The following is a 17,143-nucleotide window of genomic DNA, read 5'->3' as shown; positions in this document are numbered from 1 at the left end:
AGGCAACTGATAACTCTTTTCTTGAACCCTTGGCCATCATCACCTTCACCAAACCCGCCTTCAGTGGTGATGAGAGCTCCGGCACAGCCACCTCCGGCTTCCCAAGCCTGGCAGAGGTGTGATCCTCTTGCACAGAGGGTCTGCCCAGTGCCACAGCTCTCAGAAAGGAGCAAGTGTCCCTGAAAAATCCCCCCGGCAAGGCTGTGGAATCTATCCCAGGTGGTCCTCTCCTGCGGTTATGAGGCCCAAGTGTCCCTGACCCTTCAGCGCTTGGTTGGTGGTCACGAACAGGCCCACCATGGCCACCATGTCATCCCTGGTGGTCTAGTGGTCAGGATTTGGCACTCTCACTGCCGCGGCCTGGGTTCGATTCCCAGCCAGGGAAGGGGGTCCCTGTGGCCACTGCAGGTCCCAGCCTTTTCCTGGGTGGCTGCACTGCCCTCAAGCAGCTCCAGGGGTTTGTCAGAGGGTTCAGGAGCCCCCACACCACTGCATGGGACTGGGTCAGGGTGGATGCATTTTGGGGGGTGGCAGCAGCCTCGTGTCCCCCACTACCATTGGGCTGGGCACCCCAGCAGAAAAAACCCCAGTGGAGGGGTCCAGGAGCCTGTGCCAGCTGCAGGGAGCAGGGTGACTGGCTGAAGGGAGAAGCGTAAGAGTGCAGCAGGGTGATGGGGTGCAGGGTGACATGGCTGTGTGGGACTGACATGCTATTGCAGGATTTCTTCTTGTGATAAGGAGAGGTGCAGGGCTGCTCTCCCTGCTCTCCTGAGCACCTCCTTGGCCCTCTCCCCAAAGGTAAGGGGTCCCTGGGAGTTCAGGGCAGGGACGGGGTGGAAACGCAGGGTCCCTGGATGAGGGGTGACAGGTCTGTGTCCCTCGTGGGGACAGGAATGCGGGGGATGCCAGTAAAAGCTCCCGCTGTGAGCAGGATTTGAACCTGCGCGGGGAAACCCCACTGGATTTCAAGTCCAACGCCTTCACCACTCGGCCATCACAGCAGCTTGCACAGAGGGGTCTGTGGCTGTCACCCTGCCCCGGGAGGCACAACGGGACCTGATCCCATCCTGGACGTGGGTTCTGCCACCTGGGCCCCTGCTGTGCACCCAGCACGGGTTCTGCTGTTACTGCTGCCAGCTGCCCTGCACAGGGCAAAGGCTGATACAGAAATCAGCATCCCAGCAGTACTGGGAAAGGGAACTGGGCACCAGTCACAACATCAGTGGTGGTGACATGGGAGAGGGACATGGTGGGAGGTCAATGTCCCATCTAGTCTCCTTGTATTCAACAGGAAACTCCTCCCTGGACGACCATCCCCAACCTCCTTTCCTAGATGAGGAACATCCCAGCCTCTGCCAGCCCCCTCTCCCTCCCCACCAGTGTACGTACATTTTCTCTGTGAAAGCAGATCCACACCTTACTAACCAAGGCAGTCTGACGCACAGCCCAGGCAGTGTTGTGCCTGGTAGTTGGCAGGTTGATATTGCAGACTTGTGTTGTTTTCACCAGGTTTCTGCCTGCCTCTTGGCTTTTGGGAGAGGGGATTTGGAGAAAGGAAGAAAAGGTGACCATCGGGAGGAAATTCTGGCTGAGCGAGGTCAGGTAGTGACCTTGGCCTCTCATTCAGAGCACAAGTGTTCTAGCTGGAGGACAGTCCTAGAAGCACTTGCTTGTCCCTGGTTTGGGTGGGAGCTGGCTCTGGAAACCCATCTTGAGATATCCAAAGCCCTATCTGGGTTCCCAGAGTTATGCCCAAGAGTTGTGCAACTGCTTTGTTGTGTCACTGCCACCCCATGTCCCCACCCTAGGAAGTGGTTCGGATGGAAACCTCACTGGGCAGAAACTGCTCTTCCATGCTCAGCTCACAGCCCAAAGGAGGATCTGTCTGCACTGCCACCCTCCCTGTCCTCTGCCTCACTGGGTGGTTTGATTTCCCACCTCCATTGGCCAGGGAGGTCATAGTCCTGACATGGGGTCTGGCTTGGCACAGTCCCACAGGCATGGATGGATGCCCAGGCATGGGTGGCTTCCTGCTCGGATGCATCAATGCATTGGGAACCAGGTGCTCAAAGCAGCTCCATCTCTGGTCACACGAGATAGTGAGTAGGGCAAGGCCAGCAGATGTGATAGAGCTAAAGAGAGGGGTGAGCAGGGGCAATACTGTCTTTGGACAATTATGCAGAGACTCAGGAGAAAGGTATAGCTTAACTTCACCCCTTTCAGTTATTCAGGTTTCCTTCCCCCTCTTCTGGGCACCATGTTCACGTTCAGAGCTGGGAGAGACATTCCCTGAATCTCCTGAAGTGCCTGTGGGGTTCAGGTTAGGGTGTGGCATAAGAGTGGAGAGCCCTCAGACCTGGAAAGCCATGAACATCCTGGTGGGCACAGTTAGTGAAGGTGAGGTCTGTGGTCTGGAATTAACCGTTTCGCATTACTCCTTCTGAAGATGAAGGTGAGGTTTCATTTCAGGGTAAGAGTTCAAACAACCTTCAACCAATGGAGGAACCTGGAGGGACCAGACCATAGCACATACACCTGCACATTACCACAGCCCAAAAGGAGGGGTCTGGAGGGGTCCACAGTGCATGTGGAAAGGACAGAGGGGTCCAGACCCCAAAGGAGGGACCAGAGCAGGAGCAGAGGGACCTGGAGAGCAGTGGTACCCAAATGAAGGAGCTTGGAGGGGACCAGAGCTTGAAACAGAGGTCTGAAGAGGTTAAGGAGGGCAAAAGGTGTGGTCTGGAGAGCTTCAGAGCTCAAACAGCAGCTCTGGAGGAGACTGTATTCTCAAGTTGTTCTTGCAGCCTGGCTGGACTCAGACTTGAGTTGCACCGGTCAGAATTCCTGCAACATTTCTCAGAGCTGTGGGGTTTTTTTTTTGTTGACTTGTTTTCTTATCTAATCTTGTGTCATCGGTAGTGAACACCCATTTTCATCTACAATTCTTGTGATATGTACAGACAAAGCAATCTTGCTGAGCAGAAAGAACAGGATGTGTTTATAGCAAAGTCTGAGTTCAACAGGGAACTGACAGCTCTTACCTTGTAATAGATGGCACTTTTCAGTATTACGCAACATAGAAAACCACAAAGTCTGTCATGAGACAGACCTTACTCTTCTTCAAAAAAGCCGTTCAGGCTGTGCTTTGATCTTCCAGGTCTCAGAAAATAGCAGCTGCCTTGCTCAAGTGCTGGCCTTGCTGGACCCGGCACACAGTGGTCACCATTCACTGCTGCGTCCCACTGCCTGTTGCGATGTTGAAGACACTTTGTCCTGAGCATAAAGCAGTGCTTAAGTGTCTCACTGGTTGCAATACGATGGCATATGATGGTCAAGAGGAGACTGCTGCATGTGCATTGTGAAGACTGATGAATCCGTGAAAGCTCTGTCCGTACAGACGTTCCTTCACATGGTTAAGCATTGAATCAAACCCCCAAAATTATGCTGGTTTTTTTACAGCTACTCATATATTCAGCCCCTCTAGAAATTAAGCTGTAGTCCAGGGAAACGAGTCCATTGCAGCAAATGACTCTCATGCCTCTCAGCTGGTATGGCATGATGAAAACTACAGTGAGTATATAAAGCTTCTTCCACTCCCTCTTTGTTTCAATAAATCTCTGTAACTTTTGAAGCCATGTGTTCTCCAGTGGCTTACTAGGGGCCTGGCAACTGCTTCTGCTTTGGTGCATGGCTGTGTCCAAATGTCAGGATAGGAACTGGTTCCAGAGCAGGAAGATAACATAAACTGGAAAAAAGGAGAAACCATCCTCCTGCTTGGCACAAGCAGCAGCTGAGGTGTCCTTCCAGATGTGCCAAGCCCATATCCAGGGAAGCCATCTCCCATGCCCCAGTCTGAGCATGGCATCACAGTTTGAAAGCAAAGTGGAAGGAATGGAAGGGGGATTTTACTAAAACATGGGGAGGAAGAAGTTTGGTACATGAGGAGCTGAAGATCTTGTTCATGGATAAGAGAGGGAGCTTGGTCCATGTTAAGGGGAAGAACGGAGCAGCCCCTGGGGAAGGAGAGCTGCTCACAAGGAAGAGGTGTGCTAGCTGCTGCTCAGGACAGGAGTCGTGTTTGGGCCCCACGTGGTGAGGTCTTGCCATGGATGGATGTGCAGTGTCTTGTCCTGGTGGGTGTGGTGGGTCCTACCACTGTGCTGGAAAGTCACAGACGGCTTTCCACAGCTTTCCTGCCCTGGGAACTGTGCCTACTGCTCGGGGCAGAGTTGGATCTGAACACCCTACCCTGGTGAGTCAAGCTGAGTTGCCATGGCCCCCATGGCTGCAGGGACCACCCAGAGTACTGCAGGCAACCCCGGCAGCAAGAGTGCTCGGGCTGTCCCACAGCACAGCCTGAGAATGTCATGGATGGTCACCCCACAGACGGTCACCCCATGGACATCTTTTCTGGAAAGAGGCACGGAGCAGTTTGTACTCACTGAGGGCACCGCCCAGTCTGTTGAGATCACCTGTTTCTGCATGGAGGATGGAGCCACTGTGCTTGTCCAGAGTACCTCCTCATGGCTGTGAAGCAGTCTCCGTGGCTGACGGAGGGCTGCACTAAGAAGGCTTCGTGGCCCTGGGTGTTGATAAGTGATGAGCCTTTACAGGAGGACTTCAGAGAGACAATAATCTCACTCCTGGGCATCAGGGAGCTGGAGAAACCCCTGAAGCGAGCACTTCAGTGATGCTGGAAAGACCTGTGGTGCCACCTCCTGAGCATCCCTTGCTGTTGCTGTCACTCACACACCACCACTGTGAAAGCTCTGGCTGAGCGAAGAATCAGGAGTGAGCTGACCATGGCATGGGGCCCTCGAGCACATGTGCAGCTGCTGCAAAATGGGTACCAGCTCCTGAGGGTTTTTTTCTCAGCAAACCTCACCAGTTACCACCCCAAGCTGGAGAGTGAGGCCCTCCTGGTGTGCCGATTCCCCTTCTCCAGAGCTGCTGGCTGGTGGGGGTAGATTGGTTGAACCATGGGCAGAGGGAACGTGTTTTGGGTGGGAGAGCTGTAACTCTGTAATATGGTGAAATAAAGAGAAAATAATCTCTTAGCCCACAGCTTCTCAGTTTTTAATTCATGTGCTTTTGAACTGAATTGCTGCTCTGGGGTTGGCCCCTTACATATTTCCCAGAGAGCATCCAGTAGCGAGCCTGTGTCCAGATCCTGGTCGTACACTTGAGTCCACAAGAGCCGTTCCAGGACGCTGTACTATTCTCGTCACCCCGTGCTTTCCCCTGGGCACCATCTTCTGAAACTGCTCTGCTGCCCAGAGGCTGTATTTGACCTTGAGGACAAAACCAGCCGGCCTTCTCCATAAAGAGCTAAAGTTACTTTTTAGTGCTGCAGCTTCTATATTTCCAATGCTGGACAAACTCGTTTTATTCAACTGGAGCAGCTCCCGTGTCGCCACGGTGTGTAAAAGCTGGAGCACTGCTTCTGCACAAAGAGAATGCGTAAATTTTTTTTGTTAAAAATGGTACCTAAAGGGGACCTACAGGAGAGATGGGGGGACTCTGGATCAGGGGTGGAGGGATAGGATGAGGGGGAACGGTTTGAAGCTGCAAGAGGGCAGACTGAGATGAGATGTGAGGAAGAAATGTTTTCCTGTGCGGGGGGTGAGGCAGTGGCCCAGGTTGCCCAGAGAAGCTGTGGGTGCCCCATCCCTGGAGGGGTTCAAGGCCAGGCTGGATGAGGCTTTGGGCAACCTGGGCTGGTGGGAGGTGTCCCTGCCCATGGCAGAGGGTGGAACTAGGTGGTCTTTAAGGTCCCTTCCGACCCAAACCAATCTGTGATTCTATGATTCTATTTTAATGTCATCCCTGAACTGCTGGGAACTTTTTATCTTCTACTTGCCCTAATATTTCTATGCTGCTAACCTATCACTTCTTACTTATTTCCATTTTATCCTGTTCAGTCCACCCCTATACAAGTTTTGCCCTTCAACTGTTAGAGCAGAAGATGCACTGGACACAGTTTTGTAAACCTGTAGTAGTTCTTCCACGTCACTGTGCCCTGGACTAGGGCAGCCTTGGCTTGTATGGGCTCTTGGCTCACAGGAGTATGTCAATGAATCCACAGTTTGAAATATAGGAAAAATATACCATTGGCAACTGAAGAAGGAGCTTTTCATGTTTGAAGTTGTACCTAAATTAAGTTCTTAATCACTATTAAGCTTGGGACTCGTGGTTCATGCCTGGGTTTCACTAGCATAAGTGTGTGTGTGTCATGAGAACGGGTGCTGAAAGAGCTTGCAGGAAAATCAGAGGTGTGTCAAGCAGGGAAGGGAGGATGTTGGTTTTTGCCTTTAGGATGCAAATAAGGAATGTAATAATGAGCACTTTCTTTTTTTGTGTTGCTTCAGCTTAATGATCTTGTTCCTACAGCTAATGTGTGATCACGTGTTTAGCAAACACTGCCACTGGCCGCATAGCTACAGGATGCTAGATTTACACTGGGATTTACAGGTGAAGATCTGCAGCTTGAATAGGAAGACGGAGCAGTAATACTAGTGGTACCAAGAGCCTGAACAAGAAGAAATCTGCAACTTCTAATCACTCAGGACAGAGAGTAGATCTGATGGAGGAACCTCCTTCTAGATAGGCTAATTAATGGATAACTAATGCCCTGGCTGCAGAGATGTCTTGAACACTCTGCTGAATGAACATCAGTCTTGGTGGGAAAGATAACCTGGATTCTCTTGAAGCTCAAATGATTGCACCAAAACACCATTAATCCTAGTTGGAGGTGACATGGGACACCTTGCCTACGGACACGTGAAAGCCCTCGGTACTGCACTTACACCCAGGCTTGAGCAATTGGTCGGACACAGGTAATGTTAGTGCAGCATTTGCATGGAAGGTGACTTCCGTCGTGGGAGCAGGCACCTGCAAATGGTGGTGCACACCCTTGAAGGAAAACAGTGTCCAATATCAAGGGCAAATGGGGGTTCCCAGGCTGTCACTGAAGCACTAATGCAATTGAAATGATATGTGTGTCAAAAATGAAAAAAAAAATGGCAAAACCACCCTTCAGGTACCTGGACTTTTGCTTAGGTACATTCTGTAGGCAGAAAGCTGGATGGACAACGCGGAGCGCCTGCCAGGGTGGTCAGAGTCCCTCTGATAACAAAGGCTAGCTTCTGCTTTTGGTTTTTAATTTCTCTTTAGGGGAGAAACATTGACATTGTATTTTCAGCTTCTGAAAACCTGACCTTCACAATTCGTTTTTTTTAGATGTAAAATGATATATGTTTGTTAGCAGTTTCCTTTCTCGTACTTTCTTTTTATTTATTTTGGCTTAATAAGAACTGTGAAAATATTTAAACAGCAGGAAGAACTGGTTACCTAATCTTTTGAGATTTACACGGCTGATTGATTGCCAGTAAGACTTCAGCATTATCTTTTGTGATCAACCTGACTGATGTTCAACAAATTAAATTATTTCTGCTACCTTCCCATTTGTCCACTGAAGTGTGGCCCTTCTTCCTACCGTACAGCTTTTGTAATTCATGTTGAAGTGCTTGGCTGACACAACATTTTGTTCCTTTCTAGGCATTTCAGGATGAAATCTCCCATTTTGTACCTCTAGCCTGTCCTTGTTTGCACAGATATAACTTTGTGATTGTCCACATTAACTATCCATATGATTTTACTGGAGAAAGCTCGAGCTTGCTCTGCCCAACTGCCTTGTTCTTTGTCATTCACAATGATCAACAGTTATTCTACGTTAATTTCCAAAGGACTGATGATCTGACTACTGTTTAACTATACAAACTATCTCACTAAATAATTTTAAATGGGACACAACTTTGGTTTTCCTGGAGACAAATTTTGTCAGGTCCACCATTCAGATGTGCTGCATTTGGACCTCAGTATCCTCCACAAATGCATGTTGGCAAAACAACCCATTTCTGGCTTCCCAAACGATCAGAAATATCAACCAACAGGGAAGAAGCAGACAAACTCCACCATCATTAGTTATCATCATAAAATGAAGCTGATCTCTTTCACTTGCACAAAAGAAAGTCTGCCTTCATTTTTTTTCCTTTTTACTGACTTGTCAAAAAGGAAGTCAACATTTACTCAGAAGGAATGGAGAAGTCTTCACCTTTCTGCTTAATCCAGGAGGCAAACCAGCAGATATTTCCTCTTGGCTCAGTCTGGTCCCAGTTTCTCCCTTTTTGGCCACACCTAGGTCAGACCCAGATAATTTCTGCCCTGGTGTGGGTGCTATAAAGCACTGGCTTGTTTCCCAGTCCTACCAGCTCTGCAGAGATGGCAGGTAAGATCAGTGCTTTTTAATTCTGTATCTGCATTTAACTGGCTTGGTATTTCTGGTAAGGGCATTGGTGCATTCCACGGGTGAGCCCAAGGAGATGAGGAGACAGAGCAGAGCATTAGGAACTCTGCATGGTCCTCCATGCTTACTGCTTCCCCCATATGTGAAATACATTTACTTTGAGAAGAGAGAAAAGACAGCTTTCCTTCCTCTTGTAGCAATACCTGCAATATAAGATTGCAAAGAATAAGCAGCCTTCAATCCCTGTGAAGATGGCTAAAGAATTTCCACAGGTTGTAAATGCCAGATACTCTGCCCCACTGTGAGAAGTTCATTAGTTCTTCCAAATTTTGTCTGTCTTTCCTGTTCTAAGCAGTGAAAATGTTGACTAAATTGCTTAAAATTTATCTAATTGCAACCTTTGTGTTAAAGATCGCCCTTTAGGGAAGGCACTCTGCCATGGTGTATGCCACTGATGAAACCAAACGATGCACATTTCTAGTGTTAATGTGAAAAAGGAATAGAAAAAAATTTCAGGGAGCATAAAGAAGACTAATAAAGGGGGTTGAAGGCTGGAGGACCAATGCTGGACATAGCAGCTTGTTTTGCCCCGTAACAAGAGTGAGAGGGGGCAGAGAGGGACGTGTGGGGTCTAACCTCCTTTACACCAGCCACCTGAGGAGGACCCTCCCAAAGACCGTACAGCAGGACGCTGCCCTCTTCCAGCGCACATTCCCGACAGTCTTCATCGCTGAATCCTGGACTGTACTTGGCTGCTTCCTCTTTGGCAGTTGCTCATTCCAGTTAACTGAATGTCCCATGTCACAGGGATGTCCCTGTGTCCTGCCAACACCTGCATCCAGCCTCGATAGCCAGGGTCCCACCTACAGACCTGGTTAGAGGGGTGCTGTATTTTATTCCTGGATTCTGAAAGAACTAGTCACACCAAACCCACCAATCTCTTCCGACGCTTCGGCAAAGCCCTGCCTATACAGAAGATTTATGTTGCATTTCTCTCTAGGTATAAAATCAAGAATTACTCTCTTAGGATCCATCATCACTCTCTGCTTAGTCAGGGCATTGGACTCCTCATTAAACAGTAAGTTTCTATTTCTCATTCTGCTACTACTAAGTTTGGAAGGGTGTGAGTCAAACCTCAGTCAGGATTACTAATTAGATATAGCTGCAGTATGAAATTGAAATATCCTGTAGATTGACCCACTGACTGTGAAGTCAATGCCTAAGAAACTTGAATTGTCTATTTAACCAACAGCTCTTCCAAGCACGCGATCATTTTGTGACAGGGAACCTGGGTCACAGATCACGTATTTGGCTTCTTCTGTGCATGTCCCTTCTTGCAGTGAAGAAAAGCTTCAAAAAGAAGGGTGAAAAATAGTTCCCTGAAAGCCTCCCAAAGCCAGTTCTGTGAGATGGATAATAAACTACAGCTTTACAGTCACTTCTTGTCCTGTGACTTTCAGGACCTCAGTGGTAGGGTGAAGTAGACGAGCAAGAGGGGCGCAGATAAGGGTGTCCAGGCAGCACTACACTTGCAGCGGGAACGGTGTGTGAAGCGAATCAGTGCAGCTCAGCACCCAGCAGCGGGGTGGGATGTGTAGCTCCTGGTGTGCATTACAAACTATCCTCAGTTTCTGCTGCTGCTTCTTTTTTCAGTAGAGGAGTTAGAGGAGATATCAGACTCATCTCTTCTGAGCAGCATCAGTGAAGCCAGGCAGCTGGTAGACACAGCATATTTCCACGCCCGGAAAAGGTGAGTTCTTTTTCAGTGTGGACCCCAACATCGTAAGGAAATAAGAGACAACGTATGTGTGTTCCTTCTGCCTTCCAATATATGATTATTATGGAGATGTCTTTGTTCAAGGCCTCTCCCTGCCAGAGTTGGAGAGATCCTTTTGCCCAGTTTGGCTGGATTCTAGTGTCCAGTCTCAGCCCCAGGGCCACCCTTCATCACCTGCAGCTGTTGCCTCCTCACCTACGCCGCCATGGGCATCTCTCTAGTCCATAGTGGTCACACTGAACACATGTTGGGTTCTCTCCTGGCTGCTGCAGTTCTACGTCTCTCGGGAAGGACCACAGTCATGAGGCAGTTGTGCAGATGAGCACCTTGTCACAAATAAGTCACAGTGGAAGTCAAACCCCAGCTCTCCTTCCATGTATTGTCCCAAAAGGCTTGTCCCAGGCAGCAGGATGCTTTGGGGAGGAGTCTCTCCACACACCCTATGCGAGTTTTTCTGTTGTGCAAGAAAGAGCCATGGGACTGGGAGGAGATGCAACAGGACCAAAACTGTCTCTCTATGCACAGAATATACCTTGTGACACACTAAACGTAAAATTTTATCCAGTCACTGAATAACTCAGTTTTCCACTGATCTACCTTCTCACCTGATATAACAAAATGTATTGTGACTAGGACGTCATGCAAACTTGAAACAGGGGATCACAATGATTTGTTTGCCAAAATCTGAGATGATGTGCAAAGCTGACGAGCAGCCAGCTTGTCCAAGGTGAGCAGGGCCTGCCTGGGACCCAGCGGTGCTGTCACGTCTAAGTACACCCAGCCTAGCATGACAGAGGAGGTCTGATTTCAGAGAAGGTGCTTCATGGGACTCTTTTATGTACAGCTTAAAGGAAAAACTAGAGGAAAAGGTTGCCAACCCAATGGATTTCCTGAAGCACTTAAAGGACCCGGTAGGAAGAACGAGATCTGCAGTCCGTGCTGCCGATTACTTGGAAACGACTTTGAAACTCCTTAAAATAAAGCTGCATGGGAAATGGAGATTCAATGTTACAGGTAATGTGGTTTAGACCAAAATGTCTTCCCAACAGCTAAGAGCAGAAAATCTGTCACAGCAGGAGTGTCAGAGAGCAGCTCTGCCACGATCCAAATAACTGCTGATAAAACCCTTCCACACAACAGCCCCAGGTGAGCACGCTGTAAGTGGTGGAAAGATAAAGCATGCTCAGAGGCAGGCCAGACCCCCTGGTCTGCACCACAGGGATCGTCATCTCTGGCAGTGCCTGTCTCGTATCTTCGGTGATAAAGACAACTTAGGGTGAATAGGGTGGAAACAGTAAGAGGGATAAACCTGGAACTCAACGTGCTGAATGCCAGGAGACTCCGACCCCTGAGAACAGAAGCCCAAGCCCATCTTCCACTTGTGGTCCTCACACCCACCTGCCCAGGTTGTATCACTCTGCATACTCATGATTTTGTTCCCAGTCTAGGGTAAAATGTTGCTGGTGATGATGCTCTGCATATTCCTCTGGAAAGTCGTTCCGTGCCAACACAGTTTCCCTAGCCCAAATCTAGAGGTTGTATATCCACAACCCTGACTCAGCTGACTCAAACGTTGACCTAGAACACAAAGAAGCTATTACAAAGATGAGTAAAGGCAGATGTTATTTTGCGCGGTTTCTTTTGCAGACCTACTAGACAAAAAACAGAAGAAGGTGCTTTCCAAAGAAACCGGCTGTGACTATCAGATTCGTTCCATTCAATGCCCAGAGCATGACATTTACCGAACCATCACTGGCGAGTGCAACAACAGGTAGGATTTGTGTGTGGACAAGGAAGCCTCCAAGTCTATACATCGACCCAGGATAGATGGCTTAATGTCGTTTGTGTAAGTACCTTTCAACAGGGCAAGAAGACTGAAATGCTCATTTTAGCGGTGTCTAGAACAGATGTGGCATTTCTATCTGTACCTGGCAGGAAAAAGATGTCATTTCTTGAGAATTTCAGATTTGAGCCCATTGCCCTCCATATACTGATTTAAATGAAAGAAGGGACTTCTTGGGGTGGAGGAAAGTGAAAATTTGAGGAAAGCAGATTTTGGGGCTACGACAGCCAGCCTCTCACTTAGCTTGAGGCTCCAGGAAATCGCTGTTGATCTGTAAGGATGGGAAGTAAGTGGGACTTTAATTTTTGGCTCTTCTAGCTTTACGTAGTGTGTATCCTTACCGTGAAAAAACGAGTTCTTCAGCTTTTTATGCATAACTTCCCTCCTGGTTCAAACCCGGGATCATACATTTATTTATTTCCTTGGGATCATACATTTATTTATTTCCTTGTTACCTTTTTTTTTTTTTTTTTTTTTTGACCAGAAGATGTCAAAATTTCCAGCTTAATTCGTGGAAGTCGAGGCTTGCTATCCTGTTCTTCCATAGATTTGCTGCCTGGTGTGCTAACTCCAGCCCCCGAGTCTGAGCAGGACTCGCATTCAATGTGCATCTGGCATGAAACAGATGTGCCAGATGTGAAGACACAGTGCAACATGCAGGGAGCTCACACTCATGGTGTTGCAGTCAGTTTGTGCCTTTACCCACAGACCCCAGAGCCTTCAGCCCCCCCAGGACAGCAGTGTCCGTGCTGACTTAGAGGCTCAGGATAGGGTCGTCCTTGGGCTTCCTCATTTAGTGGGCTGCCAGCGAGGTAGCTGGGCACTCGTCCTGTAAGGACAACAACAGCAATCAAAGCAAGAGCTGTGGTGGTACTGGGCTCTTAATATTTGACGGAATTGCTTCAGCTATGGTGTGGCAGTCGTTCCAGGACATGCTCGTATTTCACAAACACATTGCTGCAAATTCTGAGTAGACCATCCCTTTTTCAGTATAGGCAGGTATTATCCAGGTTTTATGGGTCTAGGAGCTTAAGCACAGAATGTTGCTGTGCACCAGCTGGTATTCAGTAACTGGTTTCCCCCAAACAGCCTGTTTCTGTGTCCCGAGGGCCACCATCATTGGCTAACTCAGCATTATTGCCCTTCTGAACAAGGGTTGCAGAGTTCACTCATGCCAATTCTGGGCAGCATGCAGCCACGGCTGCAGATTGCAGTTTGAGAGGTTCTGTGTTGGGCGTGAGGAAAAAATCCTGAAGGTGCAGCCTTGGCACAGGTCCCCGCAGAGGTGAAGGATCTTCAACCTTGGAGGCTTCCAGCCCTCAGCTGGACGAAGGCGTAGTCACCCTGACAACCAGTGATGGCCCTACTCTGAGACTGTGATTTTGTGTGGAGCAGCAGTGGAGACAGGTGCTACAGAGATTTAAATGCCAAATAAAATTAACATAATGGCATGAGGAATCTTTTCTTCATGCAAAAAACATTCATATTTCTCTGCAGTAATAATCTTGGTATTATTTATTTCTCAGTGTTTGCTGGCTGTCACCTCTGCTACTGGAGGAATCAGACATGGATTAACAGGTTGCAAAAGGTTAGTCTCTGCTAGACTGTTCATTTCTGAAGTAATCTGTTCGTGTTCTCCTTGTGACGTTCCAGAAAGCATTCTCATCTGGGGTCCTCGAACCGTGCATTTGCTCGCTGGCTCCCAGCAGAGTATGAAGATGGAGTGTCTGTGCCCAGAGGAGCAAGCGAAGGAAAGCTGTACAACGGGTTTCCCCTCCCGCTGGTGAGAACTGTTATTCTGGGCCAATAACAGGAGTGGGCACTATCCTCAGTGCCTCCATCAGAAACGAAACCGTGGCAACATCTAGAGTGTAAATTGCTTGAACCTTTCCTCTGGTCTCAGGTGCTAATTGGAGGCTTGTTTTCTACAGCTGAGCTATGGCTTGGGGTGATATTTTTTGTTGGAGACAGACATGAGCAAAAAGGCTGTGAATACTGTGAATTATGGACAACATAACATTTTCTGAAGTGTGCATCCCAAGGTCTGATGCAGATAGCACCAGTGTGCTCAGATACACCAGGATGTTTTTGCAAACCATAAGGCTTGGGTGTTCCTCAGCCATCTTCTTGACTTTCTGTATGCGTGCGCATGTACCAGTTTCAGCTGTAAAAGACCTTCCACAAAGCTGGGCTTGGCTGACCGACCGTGGAGTCAAAACAATGCTACTTACCGCGTGTTTTGATAGAGCTGGGGCGTGGCGTCAGTCTGTTTAATGCCATAATTAACTCTTACGATCTTGTCTAAGATCACCTTATGCCTGGTCTTGTAGTAGGTGTTGTTCACTTTGATTTTCCGCAGGTTCGGAAAGTGTCAAATGAAATTGCTCGCACAGCCAACGAGAACATCACTCAAGATCAAGAGCTCTCTCTTGTCTTCATGCACTGGGGCCAGTGGATCAACCACGACATAGACTTGGCCCCTGCCAGCGGCGCAGGAGTGAGCCCAGAGCTTCACTGTGACACTGACTGTGCCTTCAAGTCCCCTTGCTTCCCGATTAAGGTGCCCTGACTTTCATCCCATCCTGTGCTTACCTTAAGACAGTAAGAATAAGACCACATGACTTTCTGAGTGTGATGGGTTTGCCCTTGGCTGGGGGCAACTCACACACACCCGCTCACCCAATCCCCCCGACCCGAGGATAGGGGAGAGAATTAAAGGGGTGAAGGGAAAAAAGGACAATTTAATAACTAAACTGCAATAATATTGAAAATAACCCTATATACAAATATACAAATGAGTGATACACAGTGACACTGCCCCCCCACATGATGACCAAGGCACAGCCTGTTCTTGGCTAATGATCCCGGAGCAGAGAGAGTCCCGAAACCGCCCTCACAGAATGGAGAGAACAGTCCGAGTGTCCCAGACCCAGAGCTGACCGGGGTGGGGGGTAAGGCCTTGGGAGAGCGACCACCTGGAGCGAGATGACCCGGAGCAAAAGAGATCCAGAAACAAAAACGGACGATCTTCTGGAGGGTCCTCACCTCTATCCTGGGCATGATGGGTGTGTTATGGAATAGATTATTGGCCACTCTAGGTCTCAATCCCAAACCCAAGATCAAGTCCTGGGCTGGTCACTGGGGCTGTGCTCCCTCCCAGCTTCTCCGGTCTGCCAACCTTGGCAGCTGCATAAACATCACTTTTCATCAGGTTTCTTCTGAGCACAAATGCAAAACACAGCCTCTTGCTAGTTATTATGAAGGAAGTTAACTCTGTCTCAGCTTAACCCAGGACACTGAGGCACCATTTGTGTTTGTTTTCTTTAGTTTCCCCCCGATGACCCACGGATGCTGAGGTCAAACTCTTGCATGCCGTTCATCCAGTCGGCGTCCGTGTGCAATCCCAGGACGTTTACTCGTGAGCAGATCAACGCCGTCACCTCCTTCATTGATGCCAGCACGGTCTACGGCAGTGAAGACTCTGTGGCAAAGAGCCTTAGAAATCAGACAAACCAGCTGGGTCTGATGGCTGTGAACCAGAATTTTACTGATGCTGGGTTGGAATTATTGCCCTTTGAGAACAAAACAAAAAGTGTGTGTGTTCTCACCAACAAGAGCATGAACATCCCCTGTTTTAAAGCAGGTAAGATGCATTTGTAGAGTAGTTTTCAGTGGCCCATAAAGTCAAAAAGGATCATTATGGTCGGGTGTCTGATGTCTCTTTGTATTTGTATGAGGTGCTGCAAGACATGATTGTGTAAGGTGAAAGACGGAGGACCCTCTCCCAAATTAAAAAAGAATAATAATAGTAATAGAACAGTAATTATTTAATTAAACATGAAAATTATTTTGGTTTAATTTCTCAAAAGAGTTACAGCAAATCACCCTCCCTTTAAAAATTCTTTTGAAAAGTAGGAGTAAAATTTTCAATGGGATAACCACCAGTGTTTAAAACTTCTCAGTGACTTTTTTCCCCTCCTACCTGGAATTCACCATTCCGTTTTCAACTCAATCAATGCTAACAATTAAACACTCTTAATCAATTTAGTTAACTCTCCCTGGTACCACAGTCTATATTTTTAGCATTTCAAATATCCCAACCTACATCAGAAGACAAGTCTAGAAGTTTGAGTGACCAGTTTATTTAAACTCCAGATAAAACACTGAATGTTTTAAAATGGGAAGTGATCCATCATAGGCATAACATTTATAAAAACCACTATAATGAGAAGCTTGCAAAGTCAATCACAAGAATATAGAGTGTGTTCCCTTTGCACACTATTTTGTCATTCCCTGCACACGAGAAGAGCTCCTTGCTGAATGAGCAGACACTCAGTGCTTCTTCCATAAGCTGCCGGAGGGACTTCACTGCATGGCCTCCAGTTCTCTCTCAGCATCTCTGCTGAGGGCACATTCACCTCTCAGAGGTGTTTACAACTTGAGTGAACTGACACAAATTTTCAAAACCAAATATTCACAGTGCTGATACTAAAGAAGGTCATATCCTTGGGGTACAAAAGGAAGGCAGACAGGAGGCTTTCACAAAATGAGACAGATGCTTCACCACCATGAGCAATGTAGTTTAAATTCATAGGATCATAGAATCATAGAATGGTTTGGGTTGGAAAGGACCTTAAAGCCCATCCAGTGCCACCCCCTGCCATGGGCAGGGACACCTCCCACCAGCCCAGGTTGCCCAAAGCCTCATCCAGCCTGGCCTTGAACCCCTCCAGGGATGGGGCATCCACAGCTTCTCTGGGCACCCTGGGCCACTGCCTCACCCCCCGCACAGGAAAACATTTCTTCCTCATATCTAATCTAAATCACCCCTCTTTCAGCTTATAATTGCCCAAAGCCTCTTCTCCAGTGATTTTGGCTAAACTGTTTGGACAGAGGGAACATTTTGTCTATGCTGGAAAGAAATATCTTCTATGAATGGTGACTGCTAAGAAGCTTAACCATGAGCATTACTGCAAGTAACACCGGCTGTTAGCTGTTCCTTGTCTGTCCTAACACAAAAATCTGCCGCTGAAATAAAAAGTAATCTACAAAATTCCTAAAATATTTTCATTTGTAGGTGACAAACGGGTAACTGAAAACTTGGGACTTTCTGCACTGCACACTGTCTTTCTACGAGAACACAACCGCCTGGTTAGGCAGCTGAGGAAATTAAATCCTTACTGGGATGGAGAAAAGCTTTACCAAGAGAGCCGAAAGA

At 47.9% G+C, this 17,143-nt stretch overlaps 1 protein-coding gene and 2 non-coding genes across 3 annotated transcripts in view; 2 read left to right on the top strand and 1 right to left on the bottom strand.

The window, feature by feature from the left end:
- The first annotated feature begins 313 nt into the window (after positions 1-313).
- On the top strand, positions 314-385 carry TRNAE-CUC. Its single transcript has one exon. It is a non-coding gene; the product is annotated as a tRNA-Glu (tRNA).
- Positions 386-919: 534 nt separating this feature from the next.
- TRNAS-UGA lies at positions 920-1,001 on the bottom strand. Its single transcript has one exon. It is a non-coding gene; the product is annotated as a tRNA-Ser (tRNA).
- A 1,365-nt stretch (positions 1,002-2,366) lies between these two features.
- The window catches only part of LPO (lactoperoxidase), a 19,151-nt gene continuing 4,374 nt past the window's right edge, over positions 2,367-17,143 (top strand). Inside the window, exons 1-6 of the mRNA XM_010079526.1 lie at positions 2,367-2,397; positions 11,730-11,853; positions 13,579-13,708; positions 14,285-14,485; positions 15,253-15,568; positions 17,003-17,143. The exon at positions 17,003-17,143 is cut by the window's right edge and continues 6 nt beyond it. Coding sequence (XP_010077828.1) covers positions 2,367-2,397; positions 11,730-11,853; positions 13,579-13,708; positions 14,285-14,485; positions 15,253-15,568; positions 17,003-17,143 — 943 coding nt within the window. The remainder of the gene's footprint in view (positions 2,398-11,729; positions 11,854-13,578; positions 13,709-14,284; positions 14,486-15,252; positions 15,569-17,002) is intronic.

This window comes from Pterocles gutturalis, unplaced genomic scaffold (genome assembly GCF_000699245.1).
Source record: "Pterocles gutturalis isolate BGI_N339 unplaced genomic scaffold, ASM69924v1 scaffold8944, whole genome shotgun sequence".
Classification (NCBI taxonomy): domain Eukaryota; kingdom Metazoa; phylum Chordata; class Aves; order Pterocliformes; family Pteroclidae; genus Pterocles; species Pterocles gutturalis.
This window is presented reverse-complemented; position numbering and strand designations above follow the sequence as displayed.